General features: G+C 39.6%; 1 protein-coding gene and 1 pseudogene across 1 annotated transcript; one reads left to right on the forward strand and one right to left on the reverse strand.

Annotated features, from left to right (window-relative positions):
• Positions 1-438: 438 nt before the first annotated feature.
• LOC132417598 (protocadherin beta-2-like) lies at positions 439-3,167 on the reverse strand (annotated as a pseudogene).
• Positions 603-15,767, forward strand: LOC132417599 (arylamine N-acetyltransferase 1). The gene is made up of 3 exons (XM_060001276.1): positions 603-727; positions 10,441-10,519; positions 13,010-15,767. Exon 3 carries the CDS (start codon positions 13,015-13,017, stop codon positions 13,885-13,887), a length of 873 nt encoding a protein of 290 aa, XP_059857259.1. The 5' UTR covers positions 603-727; positions 10,441-10,519; positions 13,010-13,014; the 3' UTR covers positions 13,888-15,767.
• The last annotated feature ends 560 nt before the right edge of the window (positions 15,768-16,327 follow it).

Raw genomic sequence — 16,327 nt, forward strand, 5'->3', positions numbered from 1 at the left:
GTACATATTAAAACATTTTTAGTTATCCACTTCATTAACCACAGACAAAGCTGCTTTAGGAGTATTATAAAGAATATTATCTGACTATATTCAATAGGGTAAATTATTAATATTGGTGGTTCAGAACTCTCTCTACATTGCTTTGGATAGAATTTGAAATGACGACCTTAAAAAACCTATTTGAAATCATCATTAAAAGATAATGCATTTATTTTTACTCACCTATTAGAAAAAGAAAGAGGCATTAATACTGGATTGAAAAGGTAGGAAGCAGATGAAAAAAGAACATGCAGGGTTAACTAGACAGAAAGTAAAATCAAGATATAAACAAAATACTATATCAACTCAAGAGCCTTGACTTAAAGCATTCGTAGCCAGACAACTTTCTGATTCTTCTATTAATGAAACCTACGCTATTCTTGGAATTGCCTTTTTGCACTAGTCCTGCCCAGTGTCTTGAACCAGACCACTAGGGAGAATCCGCTTCAAGAAGTTAAACTCATTTAACCCGGCGCCTCCCGTCAGACACACCTCGTACTGGTAGCTCTGGGACAGGGTCCCCGTGCCGCTGACGTCCACCAGGTGGCCTGGAAAGTGGCCCTCGGGCACCGAGCAGCGACTCACCGAGGCCGCCACGCCCCTCCTGCACAGCCGCACCGCGACGAACACCAGTACCGAGAAGAGGAAGAGCGACGACACCGACGCCAAGGCGACCACCAGATAGACGGTGAGCAGGGTGGCCGGGGCCGCGTCCGCCGCTTCCGCTTCAGGGGCCGGCAGGTAGGGCCGCGAGAAGCCGTCCACCAGCAGCACGTACAGCGTGACGCTGGCCGAGAACGGAGGCTCGCCGTTGTCCTTGACCAGCACCACCAGCCTGTGCTTGGCCGCGTCGCGCTCGCTCAGCAGCCGGGCCGTGCGCACCTCGCCGTTGTGCGCCCACACGCCGAACAGCCCGGGCTCCGTGGCCTTGAGCAGCTGGTACGACAGCCAGGCGTTCTGGCCCGAGTCGCCGTCCACCGCCACCACCTTGGTCACCAGGTACCCCGCCTCGGCCGCCCTGGGCACCAGCTCGGTGCAGGGCGCCGAGGCGTTCTGCAGCGGGTACAGCACGAAGGGCGCGTTGTCGTTGTTGTCCGCCACGAGCACGCGCACCAGCGCCTGGCTGCTGAGCGCGGGCGAGCCGCGGTCGGCGGCGCCCACGCGGAACTCGAACGCCCGCAGGGCCTCGTAGTCCAGGGACCTCAGGGCGAACAGGTGGCCGTTGTCCGGGTTCATGGACACCAGGGAGGCCAGGGGCACGTGCGCGTCGAGGGGCGGCAGCAGCGAGTAGGTGACCTGGGCGTTGGCGCCCGCGTCTCTGTCTGTGGAGCGGACGCTAACAATGTGCAGGGCGGGGCTGTTGTTCTCGCGGACGGACAGGGTGTAGGAGGTCTGGGTGAAGGCGGGGGCGTTGTCGTTGACATCGGACACCAGCATGGTTATGTTGTGCTGGGTTTTCAGTCTCGGTGTCCCCATATCTGTGACGGTGATGGTGATGTTATATTCGGATCTTGTTTCTCGGTCCAGGGCTGTGTTTGTGACTAAACTGTAAAAATTCTCAACAGAGGGTTTAAGAATGAAGGGAACATCATTTTGGATGGAGCAAACCATCCTTCCATTGTCTCCAGAGTCAGGATCTGAAACGCTGAATACAGCAATTACAGGCTCCTGCAAGGTTTCTGGGATCTCAGTGATAAGCGTTGACATGGTCAGTTCCGGCGGGTTGTCATTCAAATCCATCACTTGGACAAACACCACACAACTGCCAGAAAGGCCCCCACCATCTGTCGCCTGAATATTTAATGTATAAGTCTGAATAGATTCAAAATCCAGTTCCTGTGTTAAAAGGAGTTCTCCCGATTTTGCATTTATTCCAAATGTTTTCCGAATATCCTCAGATGCTTGGGAAAGTACGTAAGATATTTCTCCATAGGTTCCAATATCTAAATCTCTGGCAGAGACAATGGCAACCTGGGATCCAATGGGGCTGTTTTCTAGGACATGCGCCTCATAGTGCAGCTTTGCAAATTCGGGGGCATTATCATTGATGTCTAAGACTTCAATGCGGATTAGGGCGGTCCCAGACCTGGGTGGAATTCCGCCATCCAGCGTTGTGACGGTTAATCTGATCTCAGGCTGTTCCTCTCTATCCAGTGCTTTGTCCAGCACCAGCTGTGGTAATATTGTGCCGTCGGAACTGTCTTGTAATTTAAGATGGAAGTGGGAATTGGGGCTGACTGTGTAACTTTGGAGACTGTTGCTTCCTACATCTAAGTCCTGGGCAAGCTCTATTAGGAAAGTAGTTCCAGGAGTGATACTTTCTGAAATTTTCAATATTATTTCTTTGTCTAGGAAAACTGGAGAATGATCATTTATGTCCCTAATCCGTAGCTCAGCCTGGAAAAACTTCAAGGGATTTTCCAGTAACATCTAGAAAGGTAGTACACAGGGCTCGGTAGGGCCACACAGCTCCTCCCGGTCCAGTTTCTCACTTAACAACAAATCCCCGGTCTGCCTATCAAAATGCAAACGCATTTTTTTCCCTTTGGAAATGACCCCGGGGGCCCCGAGCAGCTAGATCATCTACCTCCAACCCCAAGTCTTTCAACAGATTGGCCACGAAGGAGCCACTGTCCATTTCCTCGGCCACTGAATAACGCCTAGGCTCAGAACCAGCCTGAGCTATGCCCAGCCAAACAAAGAATATCAAGACTTGCCTTTGTTTCAGAAAGCATTTCTTCCTCTCTCCTGCCTCCATCGATCGCTCTCTCGTCTCCCAGCAAACTTGACCCAGCTCGGATTCACGTTGTCGCTGATCTATCTCCCAGTATCACTCAGACACTGGGATAAGTGGAGATGCCTATGGCCCTGATTTCCTGGAGCAACTGCCTTAGAAAGCCTCCTTTTCCTGCTTGCTTCTTTAGCAGAGCATCTAGCTAGAGGAACCGCCAGTTGACTATTGACCATTCAACAAAATAACAAGAATTCATTTGGTGACAGAAGAAGTCTCTTTTGCCTGACTTTCAAGGCCCTCTGGAAGTTTCCTCATCCCTTACATCTTACCTTTCTTTCACACAGCTCTCCAAAATGACCACTGATATGACTTGTCAGGTTCCCCAGATTTAGACGCTGAGGCCAGGACCATGTGCAAGTGGCTTATGATGTGCTCCTGGGAGAACTCCAGTGTCAGCCTGAATGTGAATTATAACTCAAAGTCTTTCCAGACTCAAGGCAAGGCAGCTGAGTTTTCAGAACCTCTCACCAGTAAGTCACTGATGCAGGGCTGCCCTGGCAGGACATGAAGTCCCTGGCACTTCCAATTTTCACATAGGAAGGCAAAGCAGCTCCAGGAACCCCCAAGAAGTCTTCCAAAGAGTCCACAATGCAGCTCCTTGAGCACAAGGACACAGAAGCCATGCTAGTCAGAGGCAAAGTGGTCAAACACATCTAAAGGTTTCTGGGTGGCTTAAAGACAGCATTCTCCCCACATTAGCCTCAGTCCTGAATCCTCACCAATGCCATGTGCCCTCTCAAGGTACCCTGAGCGTGCTCTGTTCTTTACCCTCTGTACCTGAGGCAGAAATCTATAGGTCTGATGGCTTCCATTACATCACATTTTAAAAATGTTTTTAAACTACTTTAGCCAAATTCTCATAACATTTCTACTCTTTGTTCTATATTAAAAGGAAACAATTCCTTATATATAGTTCTGTATCCACCTTTGATTTCTTTCTTGAATATAGTTTACAGGTGAGATGTCTGGCTGTAGTGGAGCTTGGACTCCTCAATCTTTCCAGTGAATACGAGGGAAGATGACTGATGACAAGAGATACTTTAATGGCTGATCTTCTAAATATCGGTGGTTCTTCTTCCTTTCCAGTGACACCATACATTAAGAACACTGCGTTATTTTTCTACCCCAATATCCCCAATTATACTTTACACATAAAGGAAGACGATGTGTTACCATTACATATTGGTCTTTGCTATGTTTGGTAATTCTTGTAGTAGCAATCAGGGACATAGAACATGATTCACCCCTCCTAACTGATCCTAGGGCAAATAATCATCTGACTGGTTCCTTCTGAGCCCCCTTGTGCTGGCTTCCACAACCTCCAGGTTCAGAACCCATCAGTGTTGCTGTCATTTCCTGTGGTTGCACTTGCTACACCCTCCCCTATGCAACTCAGATGCCCACTTTACTCTTCAGTTCTTTCCCTTCTGTTTTGTGATTTTTAGGTACTTTTCACAACTCATGTAACACTAAACTATCTTTTTGTTTTCAAAGGAAGTCACAGTATACATTTTACTATCTCTTCTGTTATTTCTAGAGTTCAGTCCAGGAGAAAGGAATTTCTGAGACTTCTGAATTAAAATTGAACATCAACTTGCTTCCATTTGCTTAGAAATGTTTTAAGTGCCTTTCTGGGATTTCTCAGTAGATGCTCTAAGTGTGTTCTTTATATATCCCTTGAGTCTTCTCTAATATTAATCATGAAGCTGAAAGGAAAGGATATATCTGCACAGAAATGCTATATATCAAGAAATAAGGCTAGTTGTGTTTTCAGTTAGCTATTTTCCTGGCAACTGTTTCTAAGTTTTGCTAGTATTTCACTGTGAATCACAACTTTAGTCATAGCAATTTCTTTTGTTTAATCACAGAATACTCAAGTAATATTTGGTTACTCTTTCTGATTTACTTCACTCTGTATGACAGACTCTACGTCTATCCACATCTCTACAAATGACCCAATTTTGTTCCTTTCTATGGCTGAATAATATTCCATTGTATATATGTACCATATCTTTTTTTTTTTTTTTGGAGTACACAGACCTCTCACTGCCGTGGCCTCCCCCATTGGGGAGCACAGGCTCTGAATGCACAGGCTCAGTGGCCATGGCTCAAGGGCCCAGCCACTCCACGGCATGTGGGATCTTCCCAGACTGGGGCACGAACCCATGTCCCCTGCATCGGCAGGCGGACTCCCAACCACTGTGCCACCAGGGAAGCCCTGTGTACCACATCTTTACCCCTTCATCTGTCGATGGACATTTAGGTTAATTCCATCTCCTGGCTATGGTAAATAAGGCTGCAATAAACATTGGGGTGCCTGTGTCTTTTGAAGTATGGTTTTCTCAGGGCATATGCCCAGTAATGGGACTGTGGGGTCATATGGTAGTTTATTTTTAGTTTTTTAAGGAACCTCCATACTGTTCTCCATAGTGGCTGTATCAATTCACATTCACACCAACAGTGCAAGAGTGTTCCTTTTCTCCACACCCTCTCCAGCATTTATTGTTTATAGATTCTTTTGATGATGGCCATTCTGACCACTGTGAGGTGATATGTCATTGTAGTTTTGATCAGCATTTCTCTAAAAATTATTGAGCATCTTTTCATGTGCCTCTTGGCCATCTGTGTGTCTTATTTGGAGAAATGTCTACTTAGGTCTTCTGCCCATTTTCTGACTGGGTTGTTTCTTGTTTTTGGATATTGAGGTACATGAGCCCTTTGTATATTTTGGAGATTAATCCCATGTCAGTTGCTTCATTTGCAAATATTTTCTCCCATTCTGAGGGTTGTCTTTTTATCTCATTTATGGTTTTCTTTGCTGTGCAAAAGGTTTTGAGTTTAATTAGGTCCCATTTGAGTTTTTTTTTTTAACATCTTTATTGGAGTATAATTGCTTTACAATGGTGTGTTAGTTTCTGCTGTATAACAAAGTGAATCAGTTATACATATACATATGTTCCCATATCTCTTCCCTCTTGTGTCTCCCTCCCTCTCACCCTCCCTATCCCACCCCTCTAGGTGGTCACAAAGCACCGAGCTGATCTCCCTGTGCTATGTGGCTGCTTCCCACTAGCTATCTAGTTTACGTTTGGTAGTGTATATATGTCCATGCCACTCTCTCACTTTGTCACAGCTTACCCTTCCCCCTCCCCATATTTCCATTACTCTAGGAGGTGGGTCAAAATGGATCTTGCTGTGATTTATGTCATAGAGTGTTCTGCCTATATTTTCCTCTTAAGAGTTTCATACTTTCTGACTTTATATGTAGGTCTTTAATCCATTTTTAGTTTATTTCTGTGTATGGTGTTAGGGAGTGTTCTAATTTCATTCTTCTACATGTAGCTGTCCAGTTTTCCCCGTACCACTTATTGAAGAGGCTGTCTTTTCTCCATTGTATATTCTTTCTTCTTTGTTATAGACCATAGGTGCATGAGTTTATCTCTGGGCTTGCTATCCTGTTCCATTGCTCTATATTTCTGTTTGTGTGTCATTACCATATTGTATTGATTACTGTAGCTTTGTAGTATAGTCTGAAGTCCAGGAGCCTGATTCCTCTAGCTCCATTTTTCTCTCTCAAGATTGCTTTGACTATTCAGAGTCTTTTTTGTTTCCATACAAATTGTAAAATAGTTTGTTCTAATTCTGTGGAAAATGCCATTGGTAATTTAATAGGGATTGCATTGAATCTGTAGACTGCTATGGGTAGTATAGTCATTTTCACAATATTGATTCCTTCAATCCAAGAAAATGGTATATCTCTCCATCTGTTTGTGTCATCTTTAATTTCTTTCATCAGTATCTTGTAGTTTTCTGAGTACAGGTTTTTGCCTCCTTAGGTAGGTTTATTCCTAGGTATTTTATTCTTTTGGTTGCAGTGGTAAATGGGATTGTTTCCTTAATTTCTTTTTCTGATCTTTCATTGTTAGTGTATAGGTATGCAAGATAGTTCTGTGTATTAATTTTGTGCCCTGAAACTTTACTAAATTCATTGATTAGCTCTAGAAGATTTCTGGTGGCATCTTTAGGATTTTCTATGTATAGTAGAATGGCATCTGCAAACCGTGAGCATTTTACTTCATTTCCAATTTGTATTCCTTTTATTTCTTTTTCTTCTATGATTCTCATGGCTAGGACTTCCAAAACTATGTTGAATAATAGTGGCAAGAGTGGACACCCTTGTCTTGTCCCTGATCTTAGAGGAAATGCTTTCAGTTTTTCACCATTGAGAATAATGTTTGCTATGGGTTTGTCATATATGGCCTTTATTATGTTGAGGTAGTTTCCCTGTATGCTCACTTTCTGGAGAGTTTTTATCATAAATTAGTCTTGAATTTTGTCAAAAGCTTTTCCAGCATCTATTGAAAGGATCATATGTTTTTTATTCTTCAATTTGTTAATATGGTGTGATTCGTGTATATTGAAGAATCCTGGCATCCCTTGGATAAATCCCACTTGATCATGGTGTATGATGCTTTTAATGTGTTGTTGGATTTGGTTTGCTAATATTGAGGATCTTTGTGTCTATATTCATCAGTAATATTGGTCTGTAGGTTTTTTGTGATATCTTTGTCTGGTATTGGTGTCAGGGTAATGGTGGCCTCGTAGAATGAGTTTGGAAGTATTCCACCCTCTGCAATTTTTTTGGAAGAGTTTGAGAAGGATGGGTGTTAGCTCTTCTCTAAATGTTTGATAGAATCCTCCCATGAAGGTTTCTGGTTCTGGACCTTTGTTTGTTGGAAGATTTTTAGTCACAGTTTCAATTTCTTTACTTGTGATTGGTCTGTTCATATTTTCTATTTCTTCTGGTTCAGTCTTGGAAGGTTGTACTTTTCTAAGAATTTGTCCATTTCTTCCAGGTTGTCCATTTTATTGGCATATAATTGCTTGTAGTAGTCTCTTCCAATCCTTTGTATTTCTGTGGTGTCAGTTGTAACTTCTCGTTTTTCATTCCTAATTTAGTTGATTTGAGTCTTCTCCCTTTTTTTCTTGAGTCTGGCTAAAGGTTTATCACTTTTGTTTATCTTCTCAAAGAACCAGCTTTTAGTTTTATTGACTGTTGCTATTGTTTTCTTTGTGACATTAAGAAAGAATTAGGTTTTTAATTCCCACAAAACACCTTTCAGCATGCTTAACTTTCTGATAACACCCTCACCTGCACCAGTTTTGTTTTGGGGGTTTGTTTTTATTGTTTGTTTTTAGATCCAAAGAACATGAAAATCCTTTTTTGACAAGGCTTAGAAAGCTGACAGTATCTCTTTTTTCCTCCCTCTATATGAAGGATGTATTTAAATGAATGTTGGTCAGTAAGACATTTGTCAGCTATGGGTATTGGGTGCTTAACTGTCTAATGTTACCATTTGAATATTGTATATGATTGTAAGGCTTATGTCACTAAAGATTTTTATTCTGATTTTTCATGATCAAAATTCATATGATATTGTATAGACATGCTTTGTAGTGAACTATAGTAGCAATAATTTCTGTACATGGTCTAGGATTTATTCCAGCATTTCTTTCCCTTTTTTTTTAAAACAAAATATTTTATTTAAATTAATAAATGATGGAAATAGAAAAGTCTACATAAAGATTTTAGAAGGAGAACTTAAGGACACAAATTTGTGATTCATTAGATGAGACACTTGGATGTGATTCCTAAAGCTTTTATTGAGCATTGCCAAATTTGTAAGCTTCATAGGGATGGACATTATATTTATAAATGCCCTTCTATAAGGGTTACTGTAGATGTGAAATTCTTGACCTTAATATCATCTTTGAAAATATTAAATTGAAAATTCTGTTAACTTATATTTTAAGAATAGGCATATTGTATTACTGCAAGAGATTTGATTTTCAGCAGAGCGCAAAGTTCTTTCAAATGCACATGTCTTTTTTTTTCTAATTTCATTTTGTTTTAAAGCACTTTTTAAGTGTAGTTTTCTCATTTAGTAAATGTCTAATTGAACAAAAGAGAAAGACAATAGAAATACATAGCTTATCACCATTAACCTATGGGTGGGATTCTTTGTACCATGTCACCTCAGGCCATGTCATCTTACCAATAGTAATGCACCACTGTTACAATTAGTGTCCATACTAGATTAGAACTCTGGTAACAGGGGACAGAAATTTTTTTCTACATAGGATTTTACAAAATACAGACTTTTGGGGGTGGGGTGCTCACCTTACCAGAGAGTCAAAAGATAGCCTAATCCTCACCAGTGTCATGTGCCCACTCAAGGTACACTGAACATGCTCTGTTCTTTATCCTCTGTACCTGAGGCAGGGGTCAATAGGTCTAATGGCTTTCACTTAAGTCACACTTTTTAAATGTTTTAAAATTACTTCAGCCATTATTCTCATAACTTTTCTACTCTATCCTATAATAAAAGGAGTCAATTCTGCCTTTCTCTTCCTTAGTTTTTCATTTTGATTTACATCTTCACAGGCTGATGGAGAGGTAACACTATTAGAATATATACATATATATATATTTTTTCTATTATCCTTTTTGAGTTTTATCTTTTCCTTCAGAAATACCAATTATCTTTATATTGGATTGTCTTTGACTGGTTTTATGTCTATTAACTTTTCTCTAACTCTTTAATGGCTTTATCTCTTCATTAAAACCATTGAGTATTAAGTTTTTCTACATAAGTCATTTGATATTATGCTATATATATATATTCCCCTATTGTTCATAATTACTTATATATTATCTTTGTTGTTATTCTTAATTAGTTTCCTAAGTTATAAATAGTTCTTTTGATAATGCTGTGTTATTTTATCACCTCATTTTTTTGGCTTTTTGGTATGAGTCCATTTTAAATGTTCTATATCTTCAAGTACCTGTGAAGAATATCTTTCCATTGTTCAGTTTATGTTTCTTCTTGAGCTTGTTGTCATTTCCCCCTATCTTTTGTGTATTATGTCCTTTTCTTCTGATCCCCGTCTCATAGTATATTTGCATTCTGTTTTTTCATCATATTCATGCATGTATAGTTCTGTCTCCATCTTTTATTTGTTTCTTGAATGAAATGTGACTGGTGAGATGTCTGGCTGGAGTGGACCTTGTACTCTGCAATCTTTCCAGTGGAGATGAGGGAAGATGACTGAAGACAAGAGATATTTTGATGGCTGGTCTTCTGTATGGATGGTTCTTCATCCTTTCTGGTGACACCATACACTAAGAATATTGCCTTATTTTTCTGCTCCAACATCCCCAATTATACTTCACACCTAAAGGAAGACAGGTGCTACCATTACATACTTGTCTTTTCTGTGTTTGGTAAATCTTGTAGTAGCAATCAGGGGCCTGAGACAGGGTTCACCCCTCCTTGCTGATTGTATGACAAATATTCATCTGGTCTGTTGTGTCTGAGCCCCCTGCTGGTGACTTCCACAGTGTCCAGTCTTAGAACCCACCCGTTTTGCTCCCATCTCCCATCATTGTACATTCACTTCTCTTCTCTGTGCAACCCAAATGGCCATTTTACTCCTGTTTTGTGATTTTAAAATACTCTTCATATTCATGTCCCAATTAGAACTACTGTCCTTGTTTTCAAGAAAGAATATGATATATTTAAAACTTTTTTCTTTTATTTCTACAGAGTGAACTAAGAAGAAGAACTATCCTAAGTCTTCTGAATTAAAACTGAGACTCAATCTACATTGAACTTCCTCAGAAAGGTATGCTTTTCTGAGACATCTCAGCTGGATCCCTAAGTGTGTTCACTCTCCCTCCTTTTATTCTTTTCTTATATTTATGATCAAGGAAAATGAAATGGTATATCAGTGCACATCTAAATTACAAGTCAATATATAAACTTTGCAGTGTTTTCACCCAGTTTTATCCTGACAACTACTTTCTAGTGCCTCCATATTTCACCTTCTATCATAACTTCAGTAGTACAAAATCTCTTATATTTAGTCATGGAATATGCAGATATAATTTGGTTATAACATGTTGCTTGCATCCAGACCCTGGCTTCTTCTCAATGAACTTGAAGCTACTAAATTCTAAAGTAACATAATATTTTTTTAACATCTTTATTGGAGTATAATTGCTTTACATTGTTCTGTTAGTTTCTGCTGTATAACAAAGTGAATCAACTATATGTACACATATATCCCCATATCCCCTCCAGAGGAGCAAAGAAAAATCTTTAAAATCAAAAGATAGCTTTAAAAAATATACATTAATTTCCAAATAAAAAGATGTTGGTTAACTCAGAAATGAAATGGCCAGGCAGTTACAAATCATATTGCTTTTGTTCCACATCACCTGCCCTCCTTACTTACCCAGCACTGATTCTGGATACAGAAGCAGAAGAGGGTCTGTGGTGGTCTGGCTAAGTACCAGTTGTTCTCTTGGTGTCTGAGTCGTAGAGTTTTTGGCTTGTGCTGATGCATGTAAAGATGAGAAGAAATGAAATAAGCTTAAGAGATTTGGAGGAGATCAGATTGCAGACATCAAGAATAGAAAAAGTTGAAACACTAGCAAAATGGGAAGAATAACTGATCAAAAAAGAGAATTAGGTGAATCTGAAAGAAATGACATTAAGAAGGACAACAGGGATACATAACTTATCACCATTAACCTAGGGGCAGGGCCTTTTGTAACCTCTTACCTCAGGCCATGTCATCTTATCAATGGTAATGCACCACTGTTACAATCAGTGTTCACACTGGATTATGACTCTGGTATCAGGGGACAGAAACATTTCCTATATGAGATTTTACAAAATAAGGACTACTTTTTTTTTTTCTGGTTCACCTTACCATAAAGTCAAGATATGGCTTAAAACTTGATTGTTGTCTTTTCTCATCTTTCCTTTTCCTGCTTTTCATTCCTCAACTCAATAAATTCTTTGTTGATATTATTCTTCAGCAAGTTCTCCTAGTAGATTTGAGCAAATATCCTACCAGGTTCTGGCCCTGCAGTAGAAGCATCTGCTTAGGTTTCAGCAAAAGTTCCTCAACAGAGTCTCATTGAACTGACTTGGACCACATGCCATCCACACGCAAAACACTGGTCCTAGAGAAAATGTGCTTTGAATTGCGCCTACCTGGGTCATATGTCTATTCATTCAGCTCAGTATGTACAGCTCACTCTCCATACAAGCCAGACATAACAATTTGATGATGGTGCATTTTGCCCAAACTGCAGCCTTCCCCTACTGCCCTTCTCACAGTGATTACTCATCTCCGAGTAAAAGACAAAAGGTCAGATCTCATCTCAATCCATGCTTCCACTTACTCCCTCTGCTCCCTTCATCTTGTCTTCCTTGAACGTTCTTTGGAAACTCTAGGCAGGTTCCAGTTTAGGGCTTTTTTTTTTTTAACCCTCTGGTCCTTCTTCCTAAATTGTCCTCCCACATTTGTGGACATGGCTCATTCTCTCACATCCTTAAAGTCATAGTGAAGCTTCCTCTGCCCACCTTATTGGAAACTGAAGCTCTCTCTGTGCACATCTTATCTACCTTCTTTGCTTTATTTTCCCCAGAATACTTACCACTATCTAAGAAATTGCATGTTTTTAAAATACATTTAATTCACTGTGTCATACCAGACCCCACTAAATTGTAAGATTCTTTAAGATAAGCAACCACTAGGTCAGTAACATATACATAATAGATTTTCAGTAAACTATTTATTGAATAAATCAGTTTGTGAATGAATATGAATCTTTGAGTAGGGAAATTTGTGTAAGGTTCAGCTGAAGAAGATATTGAGTTGGTCAAGTACCATGAATGAAAGTACTATATTATAATTCTCTTGTTTGTATTAGAAACTGTTTGTAAACTCTATTTTTTTTTTTTTGTAAACTCTATTTTAATTGATAGCAACTTGTACCTCTCCTTATTCATCACCAAAAAAACCACATGTAAGCTCTTTATTATTTTACTCATCACTTCATCTGGATTTCCAACTTCTCATGTTCAAAACATGGAAGAAGTGATAATACTTTTCTTTCAGGGTTACTCGCACCATTAACTGAACTTATGCATGTGAAAGCCACTAATACACTAAAAGCACACACACAAAAAGGCTTATAATTACAATTATTTATAACCATTGTTTGTGTTTACATGTTTAAAATACATTTGTTATCATTAGGCTAATCAAAGAAATTCAAGTAAAAAAGGAATATTTTTGTTTTGTTTTCCTTGCCTTAAGGAATCATGAACATTGAAGCATATTTTGAAAGAATTGGTTATAAGCACTATAGGAACAAGTTGGACTTGGAAACATTAACTGACATTCTTCAGCACCAGATCCGAGCCATTCCCTTTGAGAACCTTAACATCCATTGTGGGGAAGCCATGGAATTGGGCTTAGAGGCCACTTTTGATCAAATTGTGAGGAGGAACCGAGGTGGGTGGTGTCTCCAAGTCAATCATCTTCTGTACTGGGCTCTGACCACAATTGGTTTTGAGACCACTATATTGGGAGGGTATGTATACAACACTCCAGCAAACAAATATAGCAATGCCATGATTCACCTCCTGCTGAAGGTGACCATTGATGGCAGGAACTACATAGCTGATGCTGGATTTGGACGCTCTTACCAGATGTGGCAGCCTCTAGAGTTAATTTCTGGGAAGGATCAGCCCCAGGTGCCTTGCACCTTCTGCTTGACAGAAGAGAGAGGATTCTGGTACCTAGACCAAATCAGAAGAGAGCAGTATATCCCAAACCAAGAATTTCTTAATTCTGAGCTCCTGGAAAAGAATAAATATCGGAAAATCTACTCTTTTACTCTTGAACCTCGAACAATTGAAGACTTTGAGTCTGTGAATATATACCTTCAGGAATCTCCAGCATCTGTCTTTACAAGCAAGTCATTTTGTTCCTTGCAGACCCCAGAAGGTGTTCACTGTTTAGTGGGCTTCACCCTCACCTACAGGAGATTCAATTATAAGGACAATACAGATTTGGTAGAGTTTAACACACTGAATGAAGAAGAAGTAAAAGAAAATCTAAAAAATATATTTAATATTTCCTTGGAGAAAAAGCTTGTCCCCAAACATGGTGATAAATTTTTTACCATATAGAGTAAGCAATAAAAATGGTCTCAGTATTACTTCTGGTGCTGTAACTTTTTATTATAAAAAAGTTTAAACGTCTATAAAAGTAGAGAGAATGAAATAATAAACCTGCATTTGTTTATCACTCAGTTTATCAGCTATAAACTAGAGGCCTATCATATTTTCTCAATGCTCCCAAATTATATTGAAGAAAATGCTAGATATCAAATCATTTCACCTTTAAAAATGTCAGCATATATAATTAGATAACATTTAAAAAAACATAACCATATATTTTTTCAAAAATAATAATAGCAAAGATGTTTTAATGATGGCCTATGGTTTTCTTGAGGAAAAAGTGATTTATGCTAGAAAACTTTCCACATTGGTTAATGTTGAATTCATACAACATGTTTACCTATAATTCAGTAACTAGAACCTTGAGGGAAACTTTTTTATTAAATTCTACCAGTGTATATCCAATGTCATATTTGTGCAGAAATACCACATGTATAATGGGATTATAATTCAACCAAAAGAAAGAGACATGACATTCCTTCCAAATAACCTAATATTTCTCAAGACAAAGTGTAAACCAATACTTGTTAGCATGTGATCAAGTACCAAGAGAGGGACACAACTAATAATTTCTTACATGGCTCTTTTTGCAACCACAGTTCTTCAAGTACCATTTTTCTTAATATGGGAACACTACTATTTATAATTTTCAAATTTTGGAACTCAGTATTTTTGCTTAAAAGTAATAAGTACTGCAAATTTAAAAATACTTATTATCAAAAAAAATACTTATTATCTAAAAACTTCATATTGGAAAAGTATGTTAAAACATGTTGGCCAATACAATATCAGTCATAAAATTTTTGTTCGGCATAGTTAGGTTATTATGGGGTTTCTTTTTTTTTTTTTTTCCTGCAGTAGAGTCTTCCTTGAATCCTCGTTCTTGTCTCCCAGTTCTATCCTTTTACTTCCTTTTACACTTTGTTGTAAGAGAAAGAGTATGTGCTTCAAAGTATACAGTTCTGAGTTCAAATCCTGTGGACACCAGGTGAATTAATTGATGAATCTGTGGCTCCCATTCCTCAGGTATAAAATGGGGACAATACCTATATGAATAAGTGCCTAACCGAAAGCACCATCTTCCTTCCCTCTCATTGGCCTTGTTCAGCTCTGCTGCTATCTTGCAGCATGGTTAGGTCATGTATGGTACTGTTGGACAGAAAGAATTTTCTCACATTCTGAAAAGACAATGCCAAGGGAGGAGATGTAAGCAAGAGATACATTCCAGATCAAAATGTGGCTCAAGAGAGGACCTTCAAAATGGTGGAGGACTCAAATATTAAGGTCACCTCCCCACAAATACATCAAAAATATATCTATATATGGAACAACTCCTACAGAACACCTACTGAACACTGACAGAAGATCTCAGACTTCCCAAAAGGCAAGGAAATCCCCACGTACCTGGCCGTGTGGCTGACAGGGACTTGGTGCTCCAGCAGGATGTCAGGCCTGAACCTCTGAGGTGGGAGAGCCAAGTTCAGGATGTGGGACCAGCAGAGACATCCTGACCATACGTAATATCAATCACCGAGAGTTCCCCAAAGATCTCCATCTCAACACTAAGAAACAACTCCACTCAATGACCAGCAAGCTGCAGTGCTGGACACCCCATGACAAACAACCAGCAAGGAACACAAACACATCCATTAGCAGAGAGACTGCCTAAAATCATAAGAAGTTCACAGACACCCCAAAACACACCACCAGACATAGTCCTGCCCACCAGACAGACAAGATGCAGCCTCATCCACCAAAACACAGGCACCAGTCCCCTCCAATGGGAAGCCTACACAACCCACTGAACCAACCTTACCCACTGGGGACAGACAGAAAAACAACAGGAACTACAAACCTGCAGTCTGCGCAAAGGAATACACAATAAGTTAAGCAGAATGAGAAGAGAAATACGCAGCAGATGAAAGAGCAAGGTAAAAACCCACCAGACCAAACAAATGGAGAAGAAATAGGAAATCTACCTGAAAAAGAATTCAGAGTAATGATAGTAAAGATGATCCAAAATCTTGGAAATAGAATGCAGAAAACACAAGAAACGTTTAACAAGGACCTAGAAGAACTAAAGAGCAAACAAACAATGATGAACAACACAATAAATGAAATGAAAAATCCTCTAGAAGGAATCAATAGCAGGATAAATGAAGCAGAAGAACGGATAAGTGACTTGGAAGATAAAATAGTGGAAATAACTACCACAGAGCAGAATAAAGTAAAACGAATGAAAAAAATTGAGGACAGTATCAGAGACCTCAGGGACAACATTAAATGCCACAACATTCGTATTATAGAGGTCCCAGAAGAAGAAGAGAAACAGAAAGGGACTAAGAAAATTTTTGAAGAGATTATAGTTGAAAACTTACCTAATATGGGA

The sequence above is a fragment of the Delphinus delphis genome, chromosome 21, assembly GCF_949987515.2.
Source record: "Delphinus delphis chromosome 21, mDelDel1.2, whole genome shotgun sequence".
NCBI classification, from domain to species: domain Eukaryota; kingdom Metazoa; phylum Chordata; class Mammalia; order Artiodactyla; family Delphinidae; genus Delphinus; species Delphinus delphis.